Source organism: Pleuronectes platessa, chromosome 18 (assembly GCF_947347685.1).
Source record: "Pleuronectes platessa chromosome 18, fPlePla1.1, whole genome shotgun sequence".
NCBI lineage: Eukaryota > Metazoa > Chordata > Actinopteri > Pleuronectiformes > Pleuronectidae > Pleuronectes > Pleuronectes platessa.
This window is the reverse complement of record NC_070643.1, coordinates 13,034,849-13,057,575: the sequence shown is the minus strand read 5'-3', so window position 1 is coordinate 13,057,575 and position 22,727 is coordinate 13,034,849. Positions and strand designations below refer to the sequence as shown.

The window sequence follows — 22,727 nt, the reverse complement described above, 5'->3', positions numbered from 1 at the left end:
TTAATTTGTCTGACGTCACAGAATCCTGGACAAACACACACATGCCATCAGCTAACCAGCAGACAGATCATTTAGCATGGGAGATTCGTTTTCTGGTCTTGCTTCTATAAATATAACGTGTATACTTGGTGTAGACCTTTGCATATATATATAAATATATATATAAAACTTTGTAGTTTTTCTGGTTTTTGATGTTGAATCTGTATCTATAATGTATCCTAGTAGTGACCACATACTTCTGACTGTATAATTGTACATTTGTAAACCCTTGTAATGTAAAAGTGCTTTACCACCCTTTTTGGTATGAGAAGGAAAAAAAGAAAAAGGCTCACTATGGAAAAAAAAAAAAATCTTAGGAAAAAAAAAAACCTGTGCATTTCAGTGTATATTCTCACCTCCTTGGTTGTGACATATGAGTTGTTGTATATTGTAAATTGTAATATCAAATTTTTTGTTTTGAAAAGCCCTTTCTATACAGCGTAGTACTTGTACAAAGATTCGCCACGCTTGGTTTTATCTTTATCTCGTCACTGCTTAACTTAAGACGTCGATCTCCCAATCGGACACATTCTGTTAGACTTTGTTGTGTCTTCTGGTTTATGTTGAAGGTTTAATTTTTCTTTTTTGACCTTTTTTTTTTTTTTTTTTTTAAAGATCTTTTTATAAAAATGCATTACCCCATGAAATGTGTCATGTGTATAGGTATGCTGGCTGGGCGGGAGAAGTAACTTTTACCCATTTAACCCCCCACCCTCTATTATCCATGACTGTTTTCAGGGGTAAACCCGTGGATTGTACAGAGGATATTCTTGTGTTTTTTGGCATTTCTCTAGTGCTGTAAGTGCTGTATCATACTGTCCATGTCTTTTTGGGTGAGAGAGGCAGCCCGCCACAGCGCGGTGTACATTTGGAGCAGCCTTGTGTATATTTACTACGAGCACACCTGTAACCATATGTGTATAGTTAACAGAACCTGTGTATGCTTATTGCCTGGGCAACTATTTTTTGTAACTCCTGTTGTAGATTGTCTCTAAACAATTGTGTGATCTTTATTTTGAAACCAAACTGAACAAAAAAAACTTTGAAAATTTAACTGTCTCATGCGTCTTTCATTGTTTACACAAATGTTGTCATGGGACCAGCCCGTCGAGATGTATCCTCACGTTTTTTTCGGGGAGGTTGCAACCATTTGAAAACCAAAATGTAGAATGGAAGATACAGTTGGAAAACAAACAAGAAAAAAGAACAGGAAAAACAAGACAAAAGATAAAACCTTCACCCAATCAAAAGACAAAATAAAATCTATTTGAAAAACTAAGGAAAGAAGGATTGCAAGAAATCCTGGAACGAAGTCATTAGTACTGAAAACATGAGCGATTTAGTTTGGAATGAGAAACCAAGAATTTTTTGGAATAAGCCTAATGGATATTTGAGGGTGACTTCTTCCAATTGGAAGAAGCCTGAAACATGAAAGTGTTTATCAACTTCCTCAGATGCAAAGCTTCTTAGTGAGTAATTAGGTGTATAAGAAACAAAACAGGAAGGAAATTCTAAGTTGATGCATTTGAAAACAAATTGAAACGAATGAATTTGACGCTTTGTGTCTAGAAGGAGCCACCTGAGTGTGTAAAGAAAGAACCACCAAGTATAAATCTGCAGAATCTATATATTAAGGGGATAAAGAGGGATAGTTTGAGGCCTTCTGGTCTGACAATAAGAAGTTGTGAAATGAGTGTCTTCTGCACATTTAAATGTAAAACGTTGCCTGAAGCGATACAGACTACCAAAATGTTCTTTTCTGTAAGTGTGATTCATTCAGGCTTAGTGCCAGTGTCTTCTCCAATCTGCCGTGATATAACAAGCGACTACACACAGCCTGAGTCAGAGGGGAGCAGGGCACTCGCTCCTGATGCCCCACTTTCTCCTAAACATGAATAATGAGAGCGACTCCTTAACATGCCAAGGCTCTGACTAATGACAACCAACAATGACTATCAGTTACAGTAATGACTTCTCCCAGCAAGGTACAACTTGTTCAAGTCTTTGGATACCGATGACAAAGGTTATTAGACTCAAAAGACCGTTCCTGGTTTCATTTTTCAGATAATTACTTATGTGAGCGGTTGCTGAAAGGCTTCCTATCATCAAACCAGGCGCATTGGTGAAAGGCTACCGGTGTTTGAGGAGCGAACAAAAGACGAGTCGGTCCACACAGCGGTCGAAAATACAGATAATCATTGTGTTGACATGAGTAATGAGTCGCTGTGGGGTTAAAGAGGTATCTTATCTAAACACACCTTCCCTCATTGGGGTGTTTCAGTTTTATCCCTTTAAGGAGTCAGGAGTAAAGGAATAAACCTGTTTTTACCTGTCTGGCTGTTGTTTGCAGCCTGCTGGGCTTGAATGGATACAGGAAGGAAGTGACTCTGAAAAACAAGTCGGACTGGGTGTGATGTCGGTGGCAGTTATCCTGTGGCTTTGTTGATTCTTTAAAAGAGATAATACAACCACAAGCAGTGAGGGTGTGCTACCTGCAGTGATTTATAAACCACCTGGACGCTGCAGTATGAGTTCAGGTTGTGAGGGAGGCTCATTAGGCCGGTGGGCTGTTAATGACCAACCATATATAAGAGTGGGCAACTGTGCCTGCGCCCTGAACTCACAGGGGCCCCAAGGCCTTTATTCATTGTGCGTCAGCCACTTTTGCAGTAATCAGATTTATTGCAAGGTTATGTGGGAATAGAATATACAGCAAGTGGCTGCAAGATGGGTCCTGCTTTACCTTGTTGTCGAGCAGTCTGACAGAGGGGAGGGGCCTCATGTCACACTTCATACAAGGCATGTAGTATTTATACATTTGTGTTCAACCACATTGACTCTAAATTGACCATTGGTGTGAATGTGAGTGTGAATGATTGCTTCGTTGTACCTCGACTCTCTCGTGAAAGATGGACGCAATGTCAGATCCCCAAAAGTGAAGCCAAATTGACTCGATTGCTTTCAGTCGAATTTTAATGTCGGGGCTTACGAACACCTGGATGACACCACAGGAGTAGAATGGACGCTTTTTACTTATTTTTATTTTTACGTTTGAAAGAGTGGTCACCATTTACTGCATACCCCTGAACCCCAGTGGACAGTGGTGAGTTGATAATGACTGAATTTTCATTTTTGGGTGAAGTATCTCTTTAATTAAGTCATTTCCAGACTTGACCTCCGGGGAAATCATACACACATGCACCTCCTCCGGAGATGAAATACAGAGGAGCTTCGGAGGCCAGTGCAATGTCTGAAAGCAGCTTCAAACCTCACCAGTGCAGCAGCTCCTGCATAGAGGAGCCAGTCAAGAACTTTTTGGAACAAGATGTCACTGTAAAGATAAGATGGCCACCTTGAGCCAAGAGTTTATATTGTCTCAGTGTTTGCACAGTGACTTTCAGGCTCAAGTCATGAAGCTCAATCAAGTTGACATGTCTCCGTAAAGATAAGGTGATAGGAGGTGTCCACTTGGATTAGCGGGAGATGTATTATCCATTTACAACCTACAGGCGGTGATTCCCACCTTCCCTGCGACACAACTAGGCTGTAGGGCGCGAGCGGGCGAATAAATGTTAATTGTAGTTACGTAGGCTCAGGTGTTGGCGACTCCGACCGTGACGCAGCCAATCACAGCGAAGGAGAGCGGCTCTAAAGGCGGAGGTGTGTTTAATGGCACCCGGCCGACCGGAACCACCTCAGTGTGTGTGTGTTTGCGCTCGTGCGTGGGGCTGCGGGTGCCTAAACGAGCTGCAGGGGGCATCCTCGCCCTTGCTCGCGCGGAGACCCCCCCCCCCCCCCATCTCACTCACTCACTCACGCACACACGCGCACACTCTCAGCCTCCTGCCAGACTCCCAGGCCAAACAGCGTCGCCATACGGAACATCCTGCCCTCAACGGAGAGGGGGAGGAGAGAGAGAGAGAGAGAGAGCCTTGACTGTGTAGAGCAAGAGAGAGAGAGAGCGAGCAAGGGTAGAGAGAGCCTTGAGTGTTTAGAGCAATATTCAGGGAGAGAGAGAGAGAGAGAGAGAGAGAGAGGAGGTCTGGCGTCTCCCGTCTCCCGGTACTAACTATCGGGGCTCGTGCACATAACCTCGCAGGAGCAGACTGAGCGCAGGCCTCGCGGAGACACCGCCGCTTCAACCGGTGACCGGGAGCAGCGCGTGAAGCCGTGGATTAAAAACAAGCCGACAGCAGACGCATGCTCGCGCGGATGTGAAGTTGGACCGGCTACCGACACTCACGCACCGAGAGCCGGCGGCAGCGGCGGCTTTTGTTCACCCCCTCACCTCTACTTCCTCCTCCTCCCCCCGAAGGCAGCGGCGGCACCGGGAGGCTGTGCACGCGCGTCCCGACCATGAAGCTGCCGTGGCTGCTTGCGCTCCCGGCGCTCCTCCTCGCGCACACCGCCGCGGTAAGCACGAGCCTCCTTCACCTCACTCACTCACTCCGGTCCTTTGTTAACCGGGAAGCTCCTGTGTGTGCACCATGGCATTTTGTGTGAATGTGTGTGTGTGTGTGTGTGTGTGCGTTTGTGTGCGTGTGCAGCTACTATTAACGAGACAGTGGTTCTCGGTGATCGGTAGGAAATCCTCCACTCGACCTACATAAGGCGATCAGCCCCTCATTGGACGACCGTGAGTCCCGTTAGGGGGGCTGGAGACTCCCGTGCACCCCTGCCCCCATGCAGCTCTTACGCACATACACACACACACTCACACACACCAGCCTTTGTGTCTCAGTGTCGGGGTTTATTATGGCCTGCACCCCCTCGAGTCAGGGGGTGAGTGAGTGTGTGTGTGTGTGTGTGTCGGTAATTAGCGGGTTATCTCTAATTGAGCTTGATTGCGGGTCTTTGTGCGGTGCCTCGGTCTGTGGTGTCTGTGTCACCAGCTCACATCCTGCCGATAATTCAGGGAGCCAGCTCCTACTGCGGCTTCAACGACTTTAGTGTGTGGGTCCGTGTGTCTGAGTAGTGTCTGTGTGTGTGTGTGTGTGTGTGTGTGTAGGTGATTGGATGTCCGATCGCCACCTCTGAGGTGCTTGCTCCATTTTTAGCCAGATCTTATTGTCCAGATGCCAGATTCCAACCGGGGACATCATCCCGTCCCGTCCGTCATTAACGGAGGTGTGTGTGCGTGCGCATGTTCGCAGCAGTGTGTGTCTGTGGCTAAATGTGGGTGGGGTAACGGGAAAGTTAACGGCGATGCGGTGCGCGAACGAAGGCTCGGTTGGAATGATGTCATTGGGAATCGCGACGGGGAAGCTGATTAGGAATGCGCGAATCCCCCCCCCCCCTGCCTTCCTCAACACACCCACACACACATGTACACACACCTCCCCAGATCCACGCCGAGCTTCACGCACCCCCCATAGCGCGCCCACACCTTCCGTTCCGTTACCGATGGATCCAGATTTATCCTCTTGAGGAGGAGGAAGCTCAACGAGTCATTGATAGAAAAAGAAGAGGGTGAAGAAAATATCAAAACACAAATCTGCTGCTCTATGTAAATTACGGAGAAAACAACAATTCCCTGTGTGACACAGTGTGTAGTATGTGAGTGTGTAGTTTTATTTATAACTGCACGAGGCTTTTGCCAATTTAATTTCACATCTGCTGTGCTCAGTGTAAAATGTTTTCAAGTCCATGAAACCTGGAAGAATACTTAAAGTAAAGTTTGCTGACACTGTTCAACCAAAATTTCACGTACATGGTTAAAATTCTTCTGAGTTGTATTAAATTTAGCTAAAAATCTATAAATATTTTAAGTAACGGTACTAATTTGGTAAGTGGACTGTATTTAATTAGCATTTTCCAGTCTTTTCAAACACTCTAAGCCCTTTTACAAATTGCGCTGATCTCTATAAGTGAAGTGTGATAATCTCAAATTGCGTTAATCTCTATAATCAGATCCTTATGCAGAATATGTAAGTGACAGGATCTTGGGGCTGCTAGCACGTTTGAGCAGGCCTCGGTCGCCCGCAGTTTATGAGCCTGGTCACAAATACCCAAATATTTCAGTGGCCAACCTTCGCCCTCTGTTCACTTCCAATCTGTGAGAAGGATTTCGTAATTAAACTTTCGCTTCCTGTGGCAAAGCAAAATGCAGCGTGGCCCAGGGTGCGGCCTAACATGCCAAAGTGAAACTAACATCGCAAGTCAAAGTTCACCAAAGTTTTAACGCCACGCCACGATTGGAAGTGAACGGGACGCTTAGGTTCACCACGGACACATTTGCGTAGATCTGACCGGGCCTTTAGCCTTGAGTTCAACACAGGTGAACTTTGACCCAAGATATCCAGGTATGTGAGACTGGGCCCTCACATTCCGTGTAGAGAGAGAAAGATGAGGAACACATGGAACAAATGCGTCGGTTGTCAGCCTTTTATCTGCTTTGATAAAGATCAGTCAAAATAACCCCTGAAACACAGACAAAAAGTATCCCTGTTTGTGTTCTGTGAGGCGAAACGTTTCACTACTGTGAAGAAAGGAACGAGTCGGACTCAGTGACAGAGTCTTGGCTCGAGTATCTGCTGTGAACTCCGGAAGCTCCAAATTACTGTCCGCTCCAGCCAGAGGCTAATTTGTGATCCGACGACAGCTGAAGGGCTTCGATACTGAACTTGCATTTACCAAGTCGCACTTTCTAACAGCGCTTCTGTATGTAGAACTTTTTCTACCACCCAGTCATACACTGCTCTCACAGCCATCAGGGGCAAATAGGGCTTCACTGTCTGGATCAAGGACCCTTCAGAATGCCAACGGGAGGCGCCCGGGAGCAAACTACAGACCCTCTGGTTAGTGGACGACCCTCTCTACCACCCAAAAAGTGAACCCACAGAATACGACTTAAGCCCAGTACCATATTATATATTACACCATAAGCTGCAATGTCGCACAATCACACTTCCAAGTGCACAGATTTGAGGTGAGCAGAGACTTGAATTCTGAATTATTATCTCGTTCACTCAGGGAAAACCGCTTCTGACCCAATATTTGTACTGTCAACATCTTGGAGCGCTGTGATGCATCGCTGGTTTGTCAGAGGTTTTCAACACCACACACACATTCACACACGTCTCCAGACACAGTGATTATTAAGGGGTCAGTCAGCTGCAGTCTTTGCCAGACATCCTTGGCCTCCAGCAGATCTAATCTGTCTAGAAGTGTACATATGGAGACAGGTGTGACACATACACACACACACACTAAAACACACACTAAAACACTGTTAGGAGGGCACAGATGGATGCAGGTGTTGCTTTTATAGGTAACACTTGTGAACTATACAAGTCTTGATAATTGCAAGACTTCCCTCGAGCAACCGAGTTGTTGAAACACACACACACCCACACAGCAGTGTATGTAAGTTCAGGATGAAGGATCTTTCTGTAGAGGCCTCTTGGCTTTAAACCAAGTGACGTGTGTGTGTCTGTGGGGGGGTGGTTCTTTTGATGAGTGCTCTTGAGTGTTGTGTCTTTTTTTATATTTCCTGTTATCCAAGTTGTGACATCATATCCGTTCGGATGTATTTAACATGGGAGACCGATTTTCCCACAGACATCTGTTGTGTCCCACAGACAGCCTGTGAATGTGTGTGTGTGTGCATCCGTCCATCTGTCCATCTGTCTGTGTGTGGGCTCAAAAATAGCGAATATCCGCTGCCAAAACTTGTGCTCCTTGAAGTGTGAGTCTCTCTGTGAGTGTGTGCGGCGGAAAAAGCGTCGTGTTCTTGAGGATCATGTTTAAGTCGCGGAATGAATCAGTGTTTTGTGCGTCCGACGGCAGACAAAGCCCCCCATAGAGAAGAAGAAAGCGAGAAGGAGCAAGAAAGAGGAAAAAATAGCCCGGACGAGGCGGATTGAGGGAGAGTGTGGAATGCGAGAGGCAATTTGACACAGGAAGTGGGTCCCTTCTCACTCTGCTGGAGGACAAAGTCCCCCCTCACACAGCAGCACACAAGCTGGCAGGTAGAAAACACTCCTGGAGTAGAGGAGGTATTTCAGGTGTGTGTGTGAAAGGATGGGTGATGGTATGGCGGGTCACCTTCCCTGGTGGAGGGGAGGAAATGAAAAGGATCACGGTTCATATCCGGACCTGCATTCAGAGGCCGGGTGTCTGGAGGTGAGCATGGGCAGAGGGAGGGAGAATAATGATAGCCTTCAGTGAGAAAAACAACTTGCCCCCCCCTTCATCTCCCTGTCTCCTCCCTTTGGCTATTTGTGTATGTGTGTGTGTGTGTGTTGCATATGTACACATGCTGCTCACTCATATCTGAAAGCAATTTCTTATCTCATTGGAATGACTGGCTTGGCAGATGCGCCGCATTTGACTGAAATTAGTTTTTCTGTCTGCTGGAGAAAGTTTCAGTGGTTTACGCGACTCAATAGAACTGGAATTTCCCATTTGCTATTAGAGCGATAACAGTGTAAGGACAGAGAAACTTGTTCTCACAATACCTGTTATTTCAGTGTGTCGTCCCTCCGAGCCGACGGAACAATGGGTGCTCAGAATTTGCAGCTCATACTGAACTTTAACTGAAAGCTCAACTCTGTGTAGCAAACTCTATCAATTTTAATTAGGATAGAACAGAGGGCCCTCATTATTGGCCCCAGGAGAGCTCAAAAGGCTGCGCTGCAATCTGCCTTTACCCTCTAATGTCAGGCTGCATACTAATAATTTACGCGTCACTCGTGAGTCTCGTCTGGATTTTGTTCTGCAGTATTCCTATCAAGAAACTTTTGCAGCCTGAGAAGCGAAACTCGGGGTGAAAGAATTTCAGCAGGGACTTATTTTGGCTCGATTTGTGCTCGTGGTAACAAATCAAGGCAAAGCAGATAATAGTTCGAGTTGAGCTGAGAAATGAATACAAGCCTTAGTGTCCTCATGACCAGATGAATAGAATCGACTTCTGCCTTAGTTCATGTAGCTCGTCTGTAAGTGGTTGAAAATCCTGCAACTTGGCTTGTAGCTCTGACAAGACGGAGCGAGCCCATTACTCTAGTCTTGGCCTCTCTCCATTGGCTGCCAGTGGATTCTAAAATTCAAGATAAAAAATGACTTGCCTAGTAATTAGTAGCAGATGCAAAATGAAGGAGGCTCCAAGTCCAAGCAGCCATGCCTAAAAAGTAACATATACCTCTTTTATACCAAAATTGGCGAGTGTAAGTGGGTTTTTTGAAATGCAGGGACATTTTCCAAAAGAGTTGTTCGACTCATTCCAAGATTGCCAGTGGAGGAGTTCATCCATCAGTTTTTCTCCACATGAGTCACGTTCGTCATCATGAATGCACCAGAAACAGAGGCGCTATCTTACCTGGGTTGCATCTCGCACGATACTAAGAAATAAATTGCAGTTGCATGTTGTTGCACAAACGTACATGGCTATATTTGTGCCGATGTGTAGACTTACGGAAGCGCAATGTGTCATAACGTTCATAACGTGTTTAGACTGCCAAAGTAAAAAGGAAGAAATTAGCACATTCACCCGGGTGTCATTTTTCATCATTGGTGATCAGAGACTATTAAAATCTGTCAACGGCAGAGTCATTTGAACAGGGAGCCAATGCTGACTGTATTGTATCCGGTCATGTTGCAGACAAAAGCAAGATGTTATTCACAAAGCATTTGCTGTCTTTGCATTGAAACCTCACAACAGTTTACCTCTCACGATTAGGGCTATATTCAGTTTCCTTCTATCCACATAGTTCTTTGGCCTTAGTCATAATATACGTGGTATTCAAATCTTTCATGGGTGACCTGATCAAAAGAGGACAGCTCTAAGTACAAGTGGGACCGCACCCAAGTGAGCAGCGAGACCTGATTGCTCAGACCACATTCGGAGGTGGACTGTCTGCTCCACTGCTCTACGTGCTCTTTCATGCTTCCTTCAGTTGGTTCTCAAGTTACATAAACTGGCTTCCGAAAATTCTGAAGCCATTAGAAATATAGGACGAGTGCGTCAAACGTCTTGGGCGGTTTGGTTTGTCTGGAACACTGTAGGAAATTGACCCAGTCTGTGCTGTTTTGGTTTCGTCTTCTTTTAATTTCCGGCAGACCAGGCGCAGGAAGTGCATTGCTTCCTTCTGCCAATTTAAAAAGAAACAGCCTGCCAACAGTTTGGTTTTGGCAAAACAGAAATGATATTTATTTGCATACAGGGCACGCAGATCTGATCACAAAATATCGCATTGGGAGACATATTCTACCATCCGCTGGCAGTGGTACACCCTGTTCATCCCATTGTATAAACCCCTGTGTTCAACATTTCCTCTACTTTCCCAGGGAATCATGGGCACTTTTGCAGGACTGATATCTGCGAGTTTATGAAGTTTGGTGCAGCTTGAGTGCAGTTAGTTTCTCTTTTGTTGCCCCATCCTGCCTCTTTAAAACAGCTAAATGCTTTTATAGGGAAACACTTCATAATTGTAGCTTTGTGCCAGGCTGCATACCGAGACCTTTACTTCTGCTCACGCTGAGGTGTTGTACTTGATCAGCTGCATGGATCTCCGTTCATGCTGCCAGTCGCAGCTTCGAAAGTACCCGATGTCTTCAATCATCTGGCGCCACAACATTGTGCAACATGAAACATTCCCACTGGCATGCGTTCAAGTCGTCCCACGTATCAGAAAGAATGCTGCTATAGCCTCGGTTCATCCAGCTGGAAACCCTGGCTCCTCTCCCCATGCCCGGTAACACACACACATACACACAAACAAGCGCAGACACGCCTGCTCGCATATGTGCATTAGCGCTGAACTCTTGATTATCTGACACACAAACTGCATTCACACGTGCACTTCTGCAGAGCCGGTGAATAGTTGTGGTTGGTGCGCGGCAGTTCTGTGGATTCGGTGAGTCAGAGGGAGACAGAGAACGCTGGAGGTGTTGTAGGTAGGTCACAACAGGCTGGAAACACAGGCCGCGTAGTTACCAAACACACACACAGATTCCCCTTCGCAGTAATTGGGCAGCGCTGCGCAGACACACTCGCATACGTATTCTCTAGGGAGGGGAGTTAGATGAATATAGAGACAAGGGGATGGAGGAGGAGGGGAGTGGAAAAAAGGGAGGTGCAGAGACCACAAGATAATGAGAAGGAGGGAAAGACCGGGGGAAATAAAATGGAGAAAGGTAAGGATGGAAAAAGTGTTACGGTAATGCTACAGCGGGGGAAAGGCGAACAGGATGCTGAAGGATCAAAAGAGGAATAAAAAAAGGGATCGGGGTGGGAAAGGAAAGAGCTTGAAGCAGAGGGAAAGAGATTATTGGAAGAGAAAGAAGTAATATGGTAAAATTCTGGGATAGGGAAGAGGGGAGAACTGAGAGCTGGACGATGGCGAGGGGATGGAGTGAGGCCAGGACGATGGAGAGACGGGAGCCAGGATGGAGGGATGTCGGGAGAGTGCGGGTGGGGGAGGGAGGCGTGTACTGCTCATTCCCAGGAGGCCGTGCTCTACCTGCTCTCCACGGCCGTCGCCATGACAACCAGCATCGCTGTCGCTGTCACAGCTTTATTGCCCCCCCCCCCCCTCTCTCTCTCTCTCCGCGTTCTACCCTGACTTTCCCCTTGTTCTCTCGTTCTGCTCCGTCTCATTTTGCTCCCTCGTCCTCTCCGTTGCCTCTCTCATTCACAGCTTTTCACGATTCATTCTGTTTTCCGACGCCACTCATTTCCTTTTTTCATTTTCCTTCCTCCGCTCTCTGTTTTCCCCCATTGAACTGTTCCACTACAATAAATTAAATAATAGAGAAAGGAAAAGATGACAGTTAAGTCTCAACTTTACAATTGTGTGTGTGTGTGTGTGTGTGTGTTTGTACTATTATAGGATTCTAAATTAGAGAGCATAAACCCATTGCCGTCCTCCAGAACCACAAAGCATTCTGGGATCTGTGTGTTAGAGCTTTCCGCTATAAATAAAACCCTCAGAAACAGGGCGCCTCTTTACCACTAACAAACGTGTGAGTGTGTGTGTACTTGTGTGTGTGTGCCTTTCACCAGCATATTAACGCTGCTAAGATGCCGTCATTCTTATCGTGGGCATCCCTACTGTAGGTGCCACTGTCTCTCCTGGCCCGCTTCTGTAACGACTGGGTAACTGAATTAACGAAGGGCCGGATGGGTGGGGTCACACAGAGCTGAAACCCAATGCGGTCCAGTGGGACGGTTAGAATGTGTATTTCCTGCAGGCGGCTGATAAGAGGTTGAGGGTTGAGGCCGTGATAAGGCCGGCCATCTTCACACTGCCGACCAGGGTCATCGTCTTTGTGCGGCTGGCCCCCGTCTGACCTCCACCACTTGAACCCCAGGCCCCCACCCATCTCCCCCTCCATCTGTTTGCCCATTTGTTTGTCGGATGGTAATCGTCTCAGCAAGCTGTGATTACTCTTTTTTTTTTTTTTTGTCTGTTGAAACTTTGGACATTTCTTGTCTTAATTTAAGTATTAATAGTTTAGTTTAATCTTAAAATGATCACAAAAGCTTAGTCTTCCTCTGGTAAATGAGCTTAAGCTTGACGGACATCTGCTAACTGTCTTTTTCTGGAGCTCTAAACTGAATCACATTGTGTTTTTTGGTAGTTTTAGAATTGGCTTTTTTATTGTATTGATCAATAGTTGGAATAGTTCTTTTAACTTTTCTGAGGGGATTGTTAAGGAAAAAATGGAAACACAATGTGGTTCTTGCGTCTTGAATTTTACAATATGCCTGTGGGATCCATAGATATCAAACTGAATATCTTTGGCCAATGCACTATTTATCAGCAGTAGCAAGACATTTAAGGTGTCACCTTGGTCTTTATGAAGGGAGAAAAATAAAACGTTAGATGAATCAATTAAATATAGCAGTCTAGAGCTGTAACTGTTTAATCTTTTTGCAGTGTTTAAGTCATTTATCTAGAAATGTCTGCGCTCACATTTTATAGGCTAGACTATTTTTTTACAGATACTTTAGTTGGTATTGATTTGGCCATAATCTAATATACTGTTGTTTTCTCAAGTGTGTAATATTTCTCTGATCTAGTAAAAACCAAATTCCAAAACCTCGGAACAAAGTTGCAGCTTTACCTTCAGGCCACTGCTAATGACGCCCAGTCCCCCCCCACCCCCCCCCCCCCCCCCCCGCTCCCAATGCTCTGTGTAAAGAGTCTTCTCGTCATTGGCTCAGCCACTTTCTGACTAGTGCTATCATTATTCCTCTGGGAGTCCATGTTTGAAAATGGCCACTAGGGCCACTGAAAGCTCTGTAAGTTAGTCTGCCCTTAACAGTGGTAGAGAGTGCTCGTAAATGAAGAAAGAGACGGAGATAGAGACTGCGTTCTCCCTGGGGAGCGTCTTTACGGCGCTGCAGGAAAGACATAAAGATCGGGTAAACAGGGGGAAAGTTAAATGCATGCTTGCACAGGACGGGATGTATAAATGTTTTGTCATCCAATTTGTTGTCACTTGATTTCGTCTTGTCTCTAATCTGTCACTTATCTTTATCTCGTGTTTTTTCTTTGACAACACAAAGAATCTGTCGGTTTTAATTTGCAAATATTTGGTTTCTGGTGTGTTCTCCATAGAGACAGATGCAGAGTTAATCAGTTTTTATTTTTTGATATTAATTCAGTCTTATCTGGGTTGTCATCCTCATTGAATGGGGGGTTCTTACAGTCATATTTCATCACGATTGTTTTAGATTGTGCACAGCAGCGGATCTGCTCGTCTGCATACTGATTCGAACGACCTGTACGCGTGTGTCTGTGTCTCACTGGTTATGTGTTTATTATAGGATGGACACAGGAAGTGAGTATTTATAGAGCTGGCCTTCAAGCCTGAGCTGGAGAGGGAGCTTTCTGAGTGGTGCACAAAGGGGGGGTTTTATAGGTGTGTTACATGTGCGTGTTTGCACGTGAAACGCAGGCAGAGAAGGTGATGAAGCAGCAGCAGCACAGGGAGGCTGCTTGTGCGAACGAGAGCGAGAAATACTGTGTGCAGGAGGCATGTGACTGTGTATGTGTGCGTTTGAATTATTTAGCCCAGCGTCCCGACAGAGGAGTGAACGAGGTCAGGAGCTCATTGCTGCAACATTTTCCCTCTCTCCATCCATCCATCTCTACACATCCACCCACCAGCTCCGCTCCTCCTCCTCGTCTTGCTCTCTCTCTCCATTGTCACCGCTGTGGAGCTGCTGGTTTATTCTTCACATCTTAATAAACAGGAACTTGGTAACAAAAGCCTTTTGCCATGTGTTTCTCACGTCTCTTCAATTATCGGCGAGCCGTGAGGGAAGAGCATTGATCCGTGTGTGTGTGTGTGTGTGCCTTTTGAACTCTGTTGCTTTAAAGGGCTCTTTCAAAGGCGTTTGAATGAGCCACTGATGCTAACGAGCTGTGTGTGTTTGTTCGTGTGGTTGGGAGGTTGGGGATGGTTGCAGCAGGTCTCTTTCCCATAGGACTTTTATTTAAACGCCTCCATGCACATACACACATGCTCACTTGCGTACACCCACACACTTTTGCAGCAGCAGGTGATTCATTCTTAATCTTTCATTCCAACAGTTGTGGATTAGCCCTAATCTTAGCCAGCAGAAATCCAGGTCTGAAAGCCTGAAGTGTGTGTGTGTCTGCCTGTCTTCTCAAGTGTGCTGTTTATTTAGCGAGTGTGAGACATGATAATTGTTTCCCTTGTTGAACCGAGTGGGGGGTCTGTGTGACAGGACATGATATGACAGCAGCAGACACGCATTGGCAGATTGACAGGTCACACAAAACAAAGGGATGGGTTAGACAGAGGACACACTTCAATTATCCTTTACTGACATGTAAGTTGAAGAATATTGTGATTGGGTTATAATTAACTCAAACTGATAAGTTTTATAATTGAGTAGCAAACAGTCGCATAATGCATAACAACATGTATATTTGTATTCTGTTTGTTTTTTCTGCTTTGCATCCAAGTTAGAAATGTCGTCAACTCGCCCACTCGCTCGCTGTGACTTCTGCTCGTTGTACTTTTCACTGCTGTATTCTCACACGGGCCCACTCTGACATTTTGCGGACATTTCACCAGGGGGCTGGGTTGAAAAGTTCTGCAAAGCAACTGGATGAACTAACTGGGAAGCTTGAGTTCTCACACACAGCCCGTCTGCAATATGTCAGGGATATGGGCAGAGTTCCGTGCATGTCTGAAGTTTTACTGTCTCTGATGTTGAGTAGAGGTGCAGGTTAAATTTGAGGTTTTATTAGTGCAGAGACAACACTTAGATTAAAACCTACCTCACTTTGAGATATGATAAGTTTTTTCTACCAGATCTATTTTCCATGCAAGAAAAGAAGCCAAAGGTCTCAAATGGTAAATGTTGTCGTCAAACCAGCAGTTGCATAAGAACTTTGGCTGAATAAGGTAAGTTGGGCTGCAGCTAATGGTCAAATGACAAAAAGACACTGTAGTCTATGAAGATTAAAATAGCATTTCCCAGAGTCCAACCTAACAGGGTTGGACAATCAGCCCAGAACTGAAGGTCAAACATTTTAAGAAAACATAAAAAAGCAGCAAATATTTGGCATTTTGCTTGGAAAAATAACAATGACGACCTGAATGTAAAATTCTCTGATAATAGAAGTTTTGTTTGGTTAATTCAAGTCTAATAAACTGTCCAAAAGTTGAAGTTAAAGAAAACGGACACAGATTTGACATTTACAAGCTTGAGTCTTTGATACTCTGCTATGGGAATGCGTGGGTACCAGGAAAGACCTGAGGTTCAATTCCCAGTTGTAATTGCAAAGTAATTTTAAAAGTCTGTGCAGTTGTCTCTGTGTCCCATTTATACCCTGTGCTGTTGGTACCAAAAAAAGCAGTGAGGTTTGGGTGTCACGGTGGCTTAGCGGTTAAGAGGCGTGCACCACACTGTGATTGCAATGTTCCCAGTTCAATTCTGGCTGGGGACCTTTTTCTTACTCGTCCTTCCCCCCTTTCCATCACCTCATTTCGTCATTTCCAAAAATACTTTAGCAGCAAATGAGGTTTAAGACCCAACTTTAACTGTGATGATAAATATTTGGTTTATTAACTGCTGAGCATAAATTGCATCTTGTGTCATCATCTTGTTTATTTTAACACCTGATAATGGAAATGTTGATGATTGGAACACAAAAAAAAAGAATGGAACAAAGCAGCCGCAAGGCGTGGCGACCGGTCTGAGAGTGATTATTGTGTGGAGATGGAGCGAGAGGGGATTGGAAGTGAACGAGAGGGGGACGAGGTCAGAGGCAATCACCGACCAAAGTGATATGAAAGGACACGGTGGCAGGTAAAGAGAAGAAAAGGAGGGAGCGGGCGGTGAAAGGAAGAGAAGATCGCTGCAGGCAAGGGGAGGAAGGGCAAGATAGAATATGTAAATATGTGCAAAGTAAAATAAAGATATTAGAAGCTAATAAGAAAATGGTGGGGGAGGGTGGAGCCAAAAATGATAAAAGAGCTGATCGGGAGATGCATGGACGGGGGCAGACTAGAGAGAGAGAGAGAGGGAGAGAAAGAGAGGGACTGGTGGTTAACGCAGGCCTGTAAAGAGCTTAGGGCAGCTGAGACGGATTGAATGGAGGGAACAACCTGGACGGGATTACAGCGAGAGAGGAGGGCTGTAAGAGCAAGATCGTATCATAACCATCTATCTCCCTGTCGCCGGCGAGCACATTCTGTCTGCTTTACAGCGACGCTGACCGCTCTGCCTCCATCAAGCTCCCCAGTCACACTTTAATTAAACCAAACCAATAGTACCCGGGAATTAATGATAGCTGATTGTTATAGCAAGCACTCAGGAGCTAATCTATGTGTTAGACAATAATGCTCAAGCCATTAGTTACTTAAATCCACCTTTTAATTAATTGGTTGGTGAATAATATTGCGCACTGAGGGGTGACGCTTTAACTTCTGTAACTGTGCTGCAGGAGATGAAGAGAAGAACCAACACGTGTGATCATATTCATTTAAGAGTTGATTTCTTAGAGGCTGAAGGAAGGAAACACCGTCTGAACAACAGGGAGCCTCCACCTGAATGATAATGACTTCACGTCTATACATTTCACTACGGACGCACTGATTTATCTGCTGAACGTCACCGTCAGCCGATATTGACCTTGTCGACTGCCATCGGCAAATAAGATGACATTCACAGATGGCAGGGGCCGACGTTTTATCTGTTGCGGCGCATCGATTTTTGCGCCGGCTAAATGTTGTGCTGGTTGTTCTGAGGTCTGCAGCTTCAGATTCAGAGAAAGTAACGACCCATAACAGCCACCGGCCGTCATGTTACAGATGCCTGCTGTAAATTTGTGCTCATTCAAAGATTGTGCGACGAGGGGAAAGAAAAACGGTATTTTTCTATATAAGTTTATCTTGGTGGTTTAGCCTGGACATTAACGAGCAATATTACAACAAGATTGCATTTGATCCACACAACATTTACGGTTGGTTTTGATTTACTGTCTTGACAGACATGCAGTCACCAAACCTTGCCAATAAGTGTATTTCCCCCCCCAACTTTTTCTAATTACAGGTTGCAGGTCTCTGCTGCAAACGTGAATGTCCCTGCTAAGATTATTTCATTTGAACATTTTTAGAAACCTGAAGGTAAAAACTTATTATAAAATATTTAAATTATTTAAATATTCGAGAGACAAAGCAAAAATGGAAAAAGAACAAATTTACCAAATGTGTTCCCTAATAAACCATCGTTCCTCCCTGGAAACCAAAACAATTGGTGGCATGAAAACTAATCAACAGATTATTCGTCTGTTCAGTCCTCTAATGATTTAGTTTGTTATAATTCTGGTTAATTGAATAGTCACGGTCTAAAGGCCCAAAGAAGACGGCAGATCCTCACGTTTAAAACCATGGAGCTGTGCGAGATTTTTTTTTAAACTTATTTGTTTAATGTATTCGTTTTTTCCATCATTTTCAGTTTTCAAAATCCCCGTCTTCCTTTTAAAAGTCACCCAGCTGCTCTGCACGACGGAGTCTACAGAGAACACATGAGCCTTTCATTGAAGAGAAAAAAAAACAGGCAAACCAAATGTCTAATTTCCCGTCCTTGTTTATCATGCTGGCTCATGAGTGCCTCAAGTCTTCTGACATTGATTCATTAGAGTTAATCAGTATCTCATGATAAATATCTTATGAGGTCACAAGCATCCAGGAAGCGTGGCCCCGCTCACTGCTCCCGTCTTATCTGGAGCTCGCTCCGTCACCAGATCTCACGACCTGCGTAATTAGTGCTCGATATCCAGAGTCGTTATGATACATGAAGAATCCATCAGCTATCTGGCTGCTGCTGGAAGTCACTGGGCCTGCAGTCATTGGCCGAATTCTGCTCCCAGCCTTGGGAGAGGCTGCTGCTCCGCCAAAGTCAGGGCGACCAATGGGAGGGGGCCAAGAGAGCGTGGCAAGGTCAGCTGCTCGGGATGCCCCCGGAGCAGCAATTTATTTACCTTGTGTGTGAGATGTGAAATCATAATAAAACACATTTTGCCTACTGCACACACACACACATACACACACACACACGCACACACACACACACATTGGCAAAAAGGTGCATCTTTCAATCCCATATTGAATTACACAGGGCTGATTGGATTTCTCTCCCCTGCTTCAAAGACAAAAACGCTCTTCTCTCGCTCTCCTCCCACCCGCCTCCGGCCCCATCATCCCTCTATCCCTCATTGTATTTCCCCCTTATTTCAAGTACTCTCAATTTGAACGCGTCCTCTCCAAAACTCTGCCTTTTATGCGTTGATTTTATCCTTGGGATAAAATATTATCCTTATCCTTCTGTAAAGACGCATGACTGTCATTAGCCTGATTACACAGGCTGTAATTATATGGACACACACGCACACACACACAGATGCTGCCTTGTGACTCGCATCACTGTATATGGGGAGAAATGTGATTCTAATCATCGTCTGTTTGTGTGTGCATTTCCTTGTGTGTGTGTTACGCTTTTCGATTCGGGGCTGAGAGGAGACCATTGATTACCGTTTTTTGAGTGTACTCTGAGTGCCTCTCTCTCTCGCTCGCTCGCTGCCACACAAAGGCATCATGGTCTGCAGGGCTCGCTCTCTCACACGCAGCCACATTGCTGAGCCCTTTTGAAAAGTTCCTTAGAAACACAAGAAAAGTTCCAGCCACAGGCACCACGCCCTCCCACTGGCCCTGCAGAAATGGGCCCATTGAGTCAGGCTATAATCACCCTCTCTCTCACGCACACACACACACACCGTACACATACACACATATACTCATAAATCCGCATTCGGCCTTGCTCCCTCTCTCTCTCTCTCTCTCTCTCTCTCCACTACTTCATAGAAGCAGCCACAAAATCGCAGTCATTGACCAACCAGCCAACCCGCAGCATTCACTGCTCTCTGCAACATTTCTCCACTAAACATCACCAGACACACACACAAACGCACAAATACACATACACGTACACACATGCACGGCGGTATATTGTGTAGTGTGGGAGCAGCAGTTGTGTCAGAATCTCAAGGCATCTCTGGCAGCAGGACAGTGACACACACAGATGCATGTTTCATAAGGTCATATATAATGGAGGAGTATTTCACGCAGAGAGGCCTTGTGTGTTTTTGTCTGTGTGTGTTTGTGTGTCTGTGTGCTAGCCTTGAGATGTGGTCTTTAATCCTGCTGGATTGTCAGATTAGTGTAACAGCTGGGTCCTACATACAGATATGCATCTCTGTGCTGCTCTCTCTCTCTCTGTATCACCCCTCCTCCCATCATACTGCTCCTCCATATTTCACCAAGCGCTGAGTGCATCTATGCATTTGTGTGTGTGTGTGTGCGTGTGTGTGTTTGTGTGTGTGTGGGAGTCTCACAGCTCCAGTCCATTACACGGTTACAGGCCGCCTGATGTGTCGCTCCGCAGTCATGTGACCTCCACTGGGTCTGCGGCACGTCTCAGTGTCAGCTGCTCGTTTTATTGGAAGAACGGAGACATTACAGGTTAAACACACTCGGCCTCCCGGGGCCCACAGCTCCTGCTCCTTCAGCCCCGACCCGATGAATGCTTTTCCTGTTGCATTAGCAGTTGACATAGTTTGGGGAACAGTAAACAGTGAGGCTGACATGAATAAAATATGACATAACATTGCTTTACATACGTGAATCAACCGAAGGAAAACTACGATACCTACAAGGGTTTCCTCTGTAATGGGAACCTCAGCCACACACACAAAAAAATGTGAAAACGAAAAAACGCTATTGAAGTAACTGAATGCCTAAATCTTCACATCATGAAGCCATGGCGAAAGAATTTCTAGGGGAAACACTTTATACAGAGCTAAGTAGAGAAAGAACAGTGTATATTGTTAGAAAGAGGTCAGTGTTTGGCTTGAACCACTATGACGGAGAGGACTGATCATATTCTGTTACATTTTGGGTGAATAATTTAAAGTCAGTTTCTCAGTTTAAAGGCCTCCGTAGTCGTTTGCATAAAGGAGGGAGTGCAGGGAGCATTAATGAGGATTAATGGTGATGCTTGAAACGAAAAGCTTTAGTAACTGATATGAAGTAATGCTCTGTTAAGTGTTCGGTAGCCTATAAACAGTGTGAGATGTAAATTAAAAAAAATTTAAAATCGGATTTAGATTCAGACAATCCAGATGCATGTTTTTCTTTTTATTATTCCTCCACTGTGCACCTGTTCTGTCCCTGCAGCTCTCTGACCGAGCCACTCACTGCACCATATTTAGCAAATGCACGACTTTCCACGAGGCCATTCATCACTTGGATCATCTTTTGTCCCTTATAACTCACTGGAGAAAGATAATATTAGAAAGATAATATTAGTGCTTGGATGCTTTTCAGCTGTGGTCTGGTGCTGCTCGGAGACGGCTTCAGGTCCCGAGTGAGCCGGAATAACAAACTAGAGCCGGTGTAATGCAATCCTCCCTCTGGTTTTCTGGGGAGGAATTAATACGTCCAGCAGTGACTGCGATTTTGGCTCGGCTCTGGTAGCGCTGTCAGAAATGTTATCGGCAGAAAGAACTGAAAATAGTGGAGGGAGTAAAAGTGTTTCACTTATTTCCTGGCTGTTGAACATGAGCTTGTTTACATTTCTTTCCCGTGGTCCACGTTGATCGGTCACGGGGAGCACTCTGGTGTGAAGAACTGAGACAAACATGCAGGACGAGATTAGAAATGTGTTTGGCAATGGACTAAATCAGCCTTCCCACTCAGCATCATGTCCACTTGGGCGCTGGAGAGCAGTTTTAGATTATTACATATTTAAAAATAACACAAGCGGCTATAAAAGTCAGACTATATTTTTGTTTTAAACCTTAAAATTAGTCTGAATACTGACATCCAACACACTTTACCTATTAATCCCCATTAGCAGCCACCCAGAACCACTTCCCATCTCTTAAACGGCTTAATCAGTGTAAAATTGCTCAGCAGGTTCCCTCATGCAAACACAAAGTGATGGCTGCTGATGACCCCCCGCTGCAGCTGTTACTGTACAGAATCTCTTGACGCTAAATAATAACCCGCCCTTTAGAGTTGGAGCTTCTTTTTTTTTTTTTACTTGGCTCACTGCCACAAAAAGAGGCCTGGGAGGCGGAGAGAAGTGAGGAGGAGACGTTCATGACAGACATTTCAGCCATGACTGTGAATGTATGTATTTATCATACAGCTGAGGGAATCAATTTGATAGACGCTGTATGGTTTGGAGCCACAGGCTGAACGCTGCTGATATAAGGCTTGACAGCATTGACTGCGCATTGACATTCTTGCGTTTTTTCGTTTGAAAGAACATTACAGCCCTTGATGAAATGGTTTCATAAATCTGTATTTGAACTGTACTTTTTATTTTGAATAACAGATGATTTTGAGTAGGTTGCATTCACGGTTTTTCAGTTTGCGACCTCAAGCCAAAGTGTCTTGATCGCCCCCTGGTGGCTGACTGCAGTGCAAGTCATATGAGCCCCACAGCCCTATGAATAACACTGCTGCTCCTTTGTTCCCGTCTGAAGTACCTATAGATATCACACGATTTGAAATGGTGTCGATACATTCATGTTCCCCTCAGGATGAACCCTAATGATTTTAGATTTGCCTCAGATGTACTTTGTATAATGTGCTAATTAGTGAGTGTTATCGTCCTAACACTCCGAACCGACGGGACTTCCCTACTTCCATCCGTTGGTCGCTACTGTGACTCTGGCTCCAAATGAGCACGATGTGGAATACAGTGTAAAGCACACTGTGTAAGGCTATACTCTGCTGAGAAGAGTGGCCCTTTCATGTTTCTAACCTCAGGGGCCCATTGGCTCATCATGTGTCCATGAATAGAGGAGTGTATTCTAAGACTTTATGTCACCTTGTGTTCACAGAGACAGGATTTCTTTGACCCCCCCTTGGCTGTAGCGTGCAGGTGTGAGTTGTTTGAAGCTTCACCTGACGTCATTGCTACAAGACACTGTCTCGACATCTGACCCTCTCTGTCTCTCTGTGTGTGTGTGTGTGAGTGTGTGTGCGTCTCTTTAAGTGTGTGAGACTGTGTGACTGTGCAGAGCTGTTCTGTGTTAATCTCTGCTAAAGGTGGCAGGTGTCTTAACCAGGCCATCACCTGGTAACCTACCTTTTCTCTCTCTCTCTCTCTCTCTCTCTCTCTCTCTCTCTCTCTC

The 22,727-nt window shown here is 45.2% G+C and overlaps 1 protein-coding gene across 1 annotated transcript in view; it reads left to right on the top strand.

Annotated features, from left to right (window-relative positions):
- The first annotated feature begins 7,788 nt into the window (after nt 1–7,788).
- Nucleotides 7,789–22,727, top strand: part of sdc3 (syndecan 3) — a 31,851-nt gene continuing 16,912 nt past the window's right edge. The window contains exon 1 of the mRNA XM_053446958.1: nt 7,789–8,163. Within this exon, the coding sequence (XP_053302933.1) occupies nt 8,062–8,163 (102 nt within the window). The 5' untranslated portion in view covers nt 7,789–8,061. The remainder of the gene's footprint in view (nt 8,164–22,727) is intronic.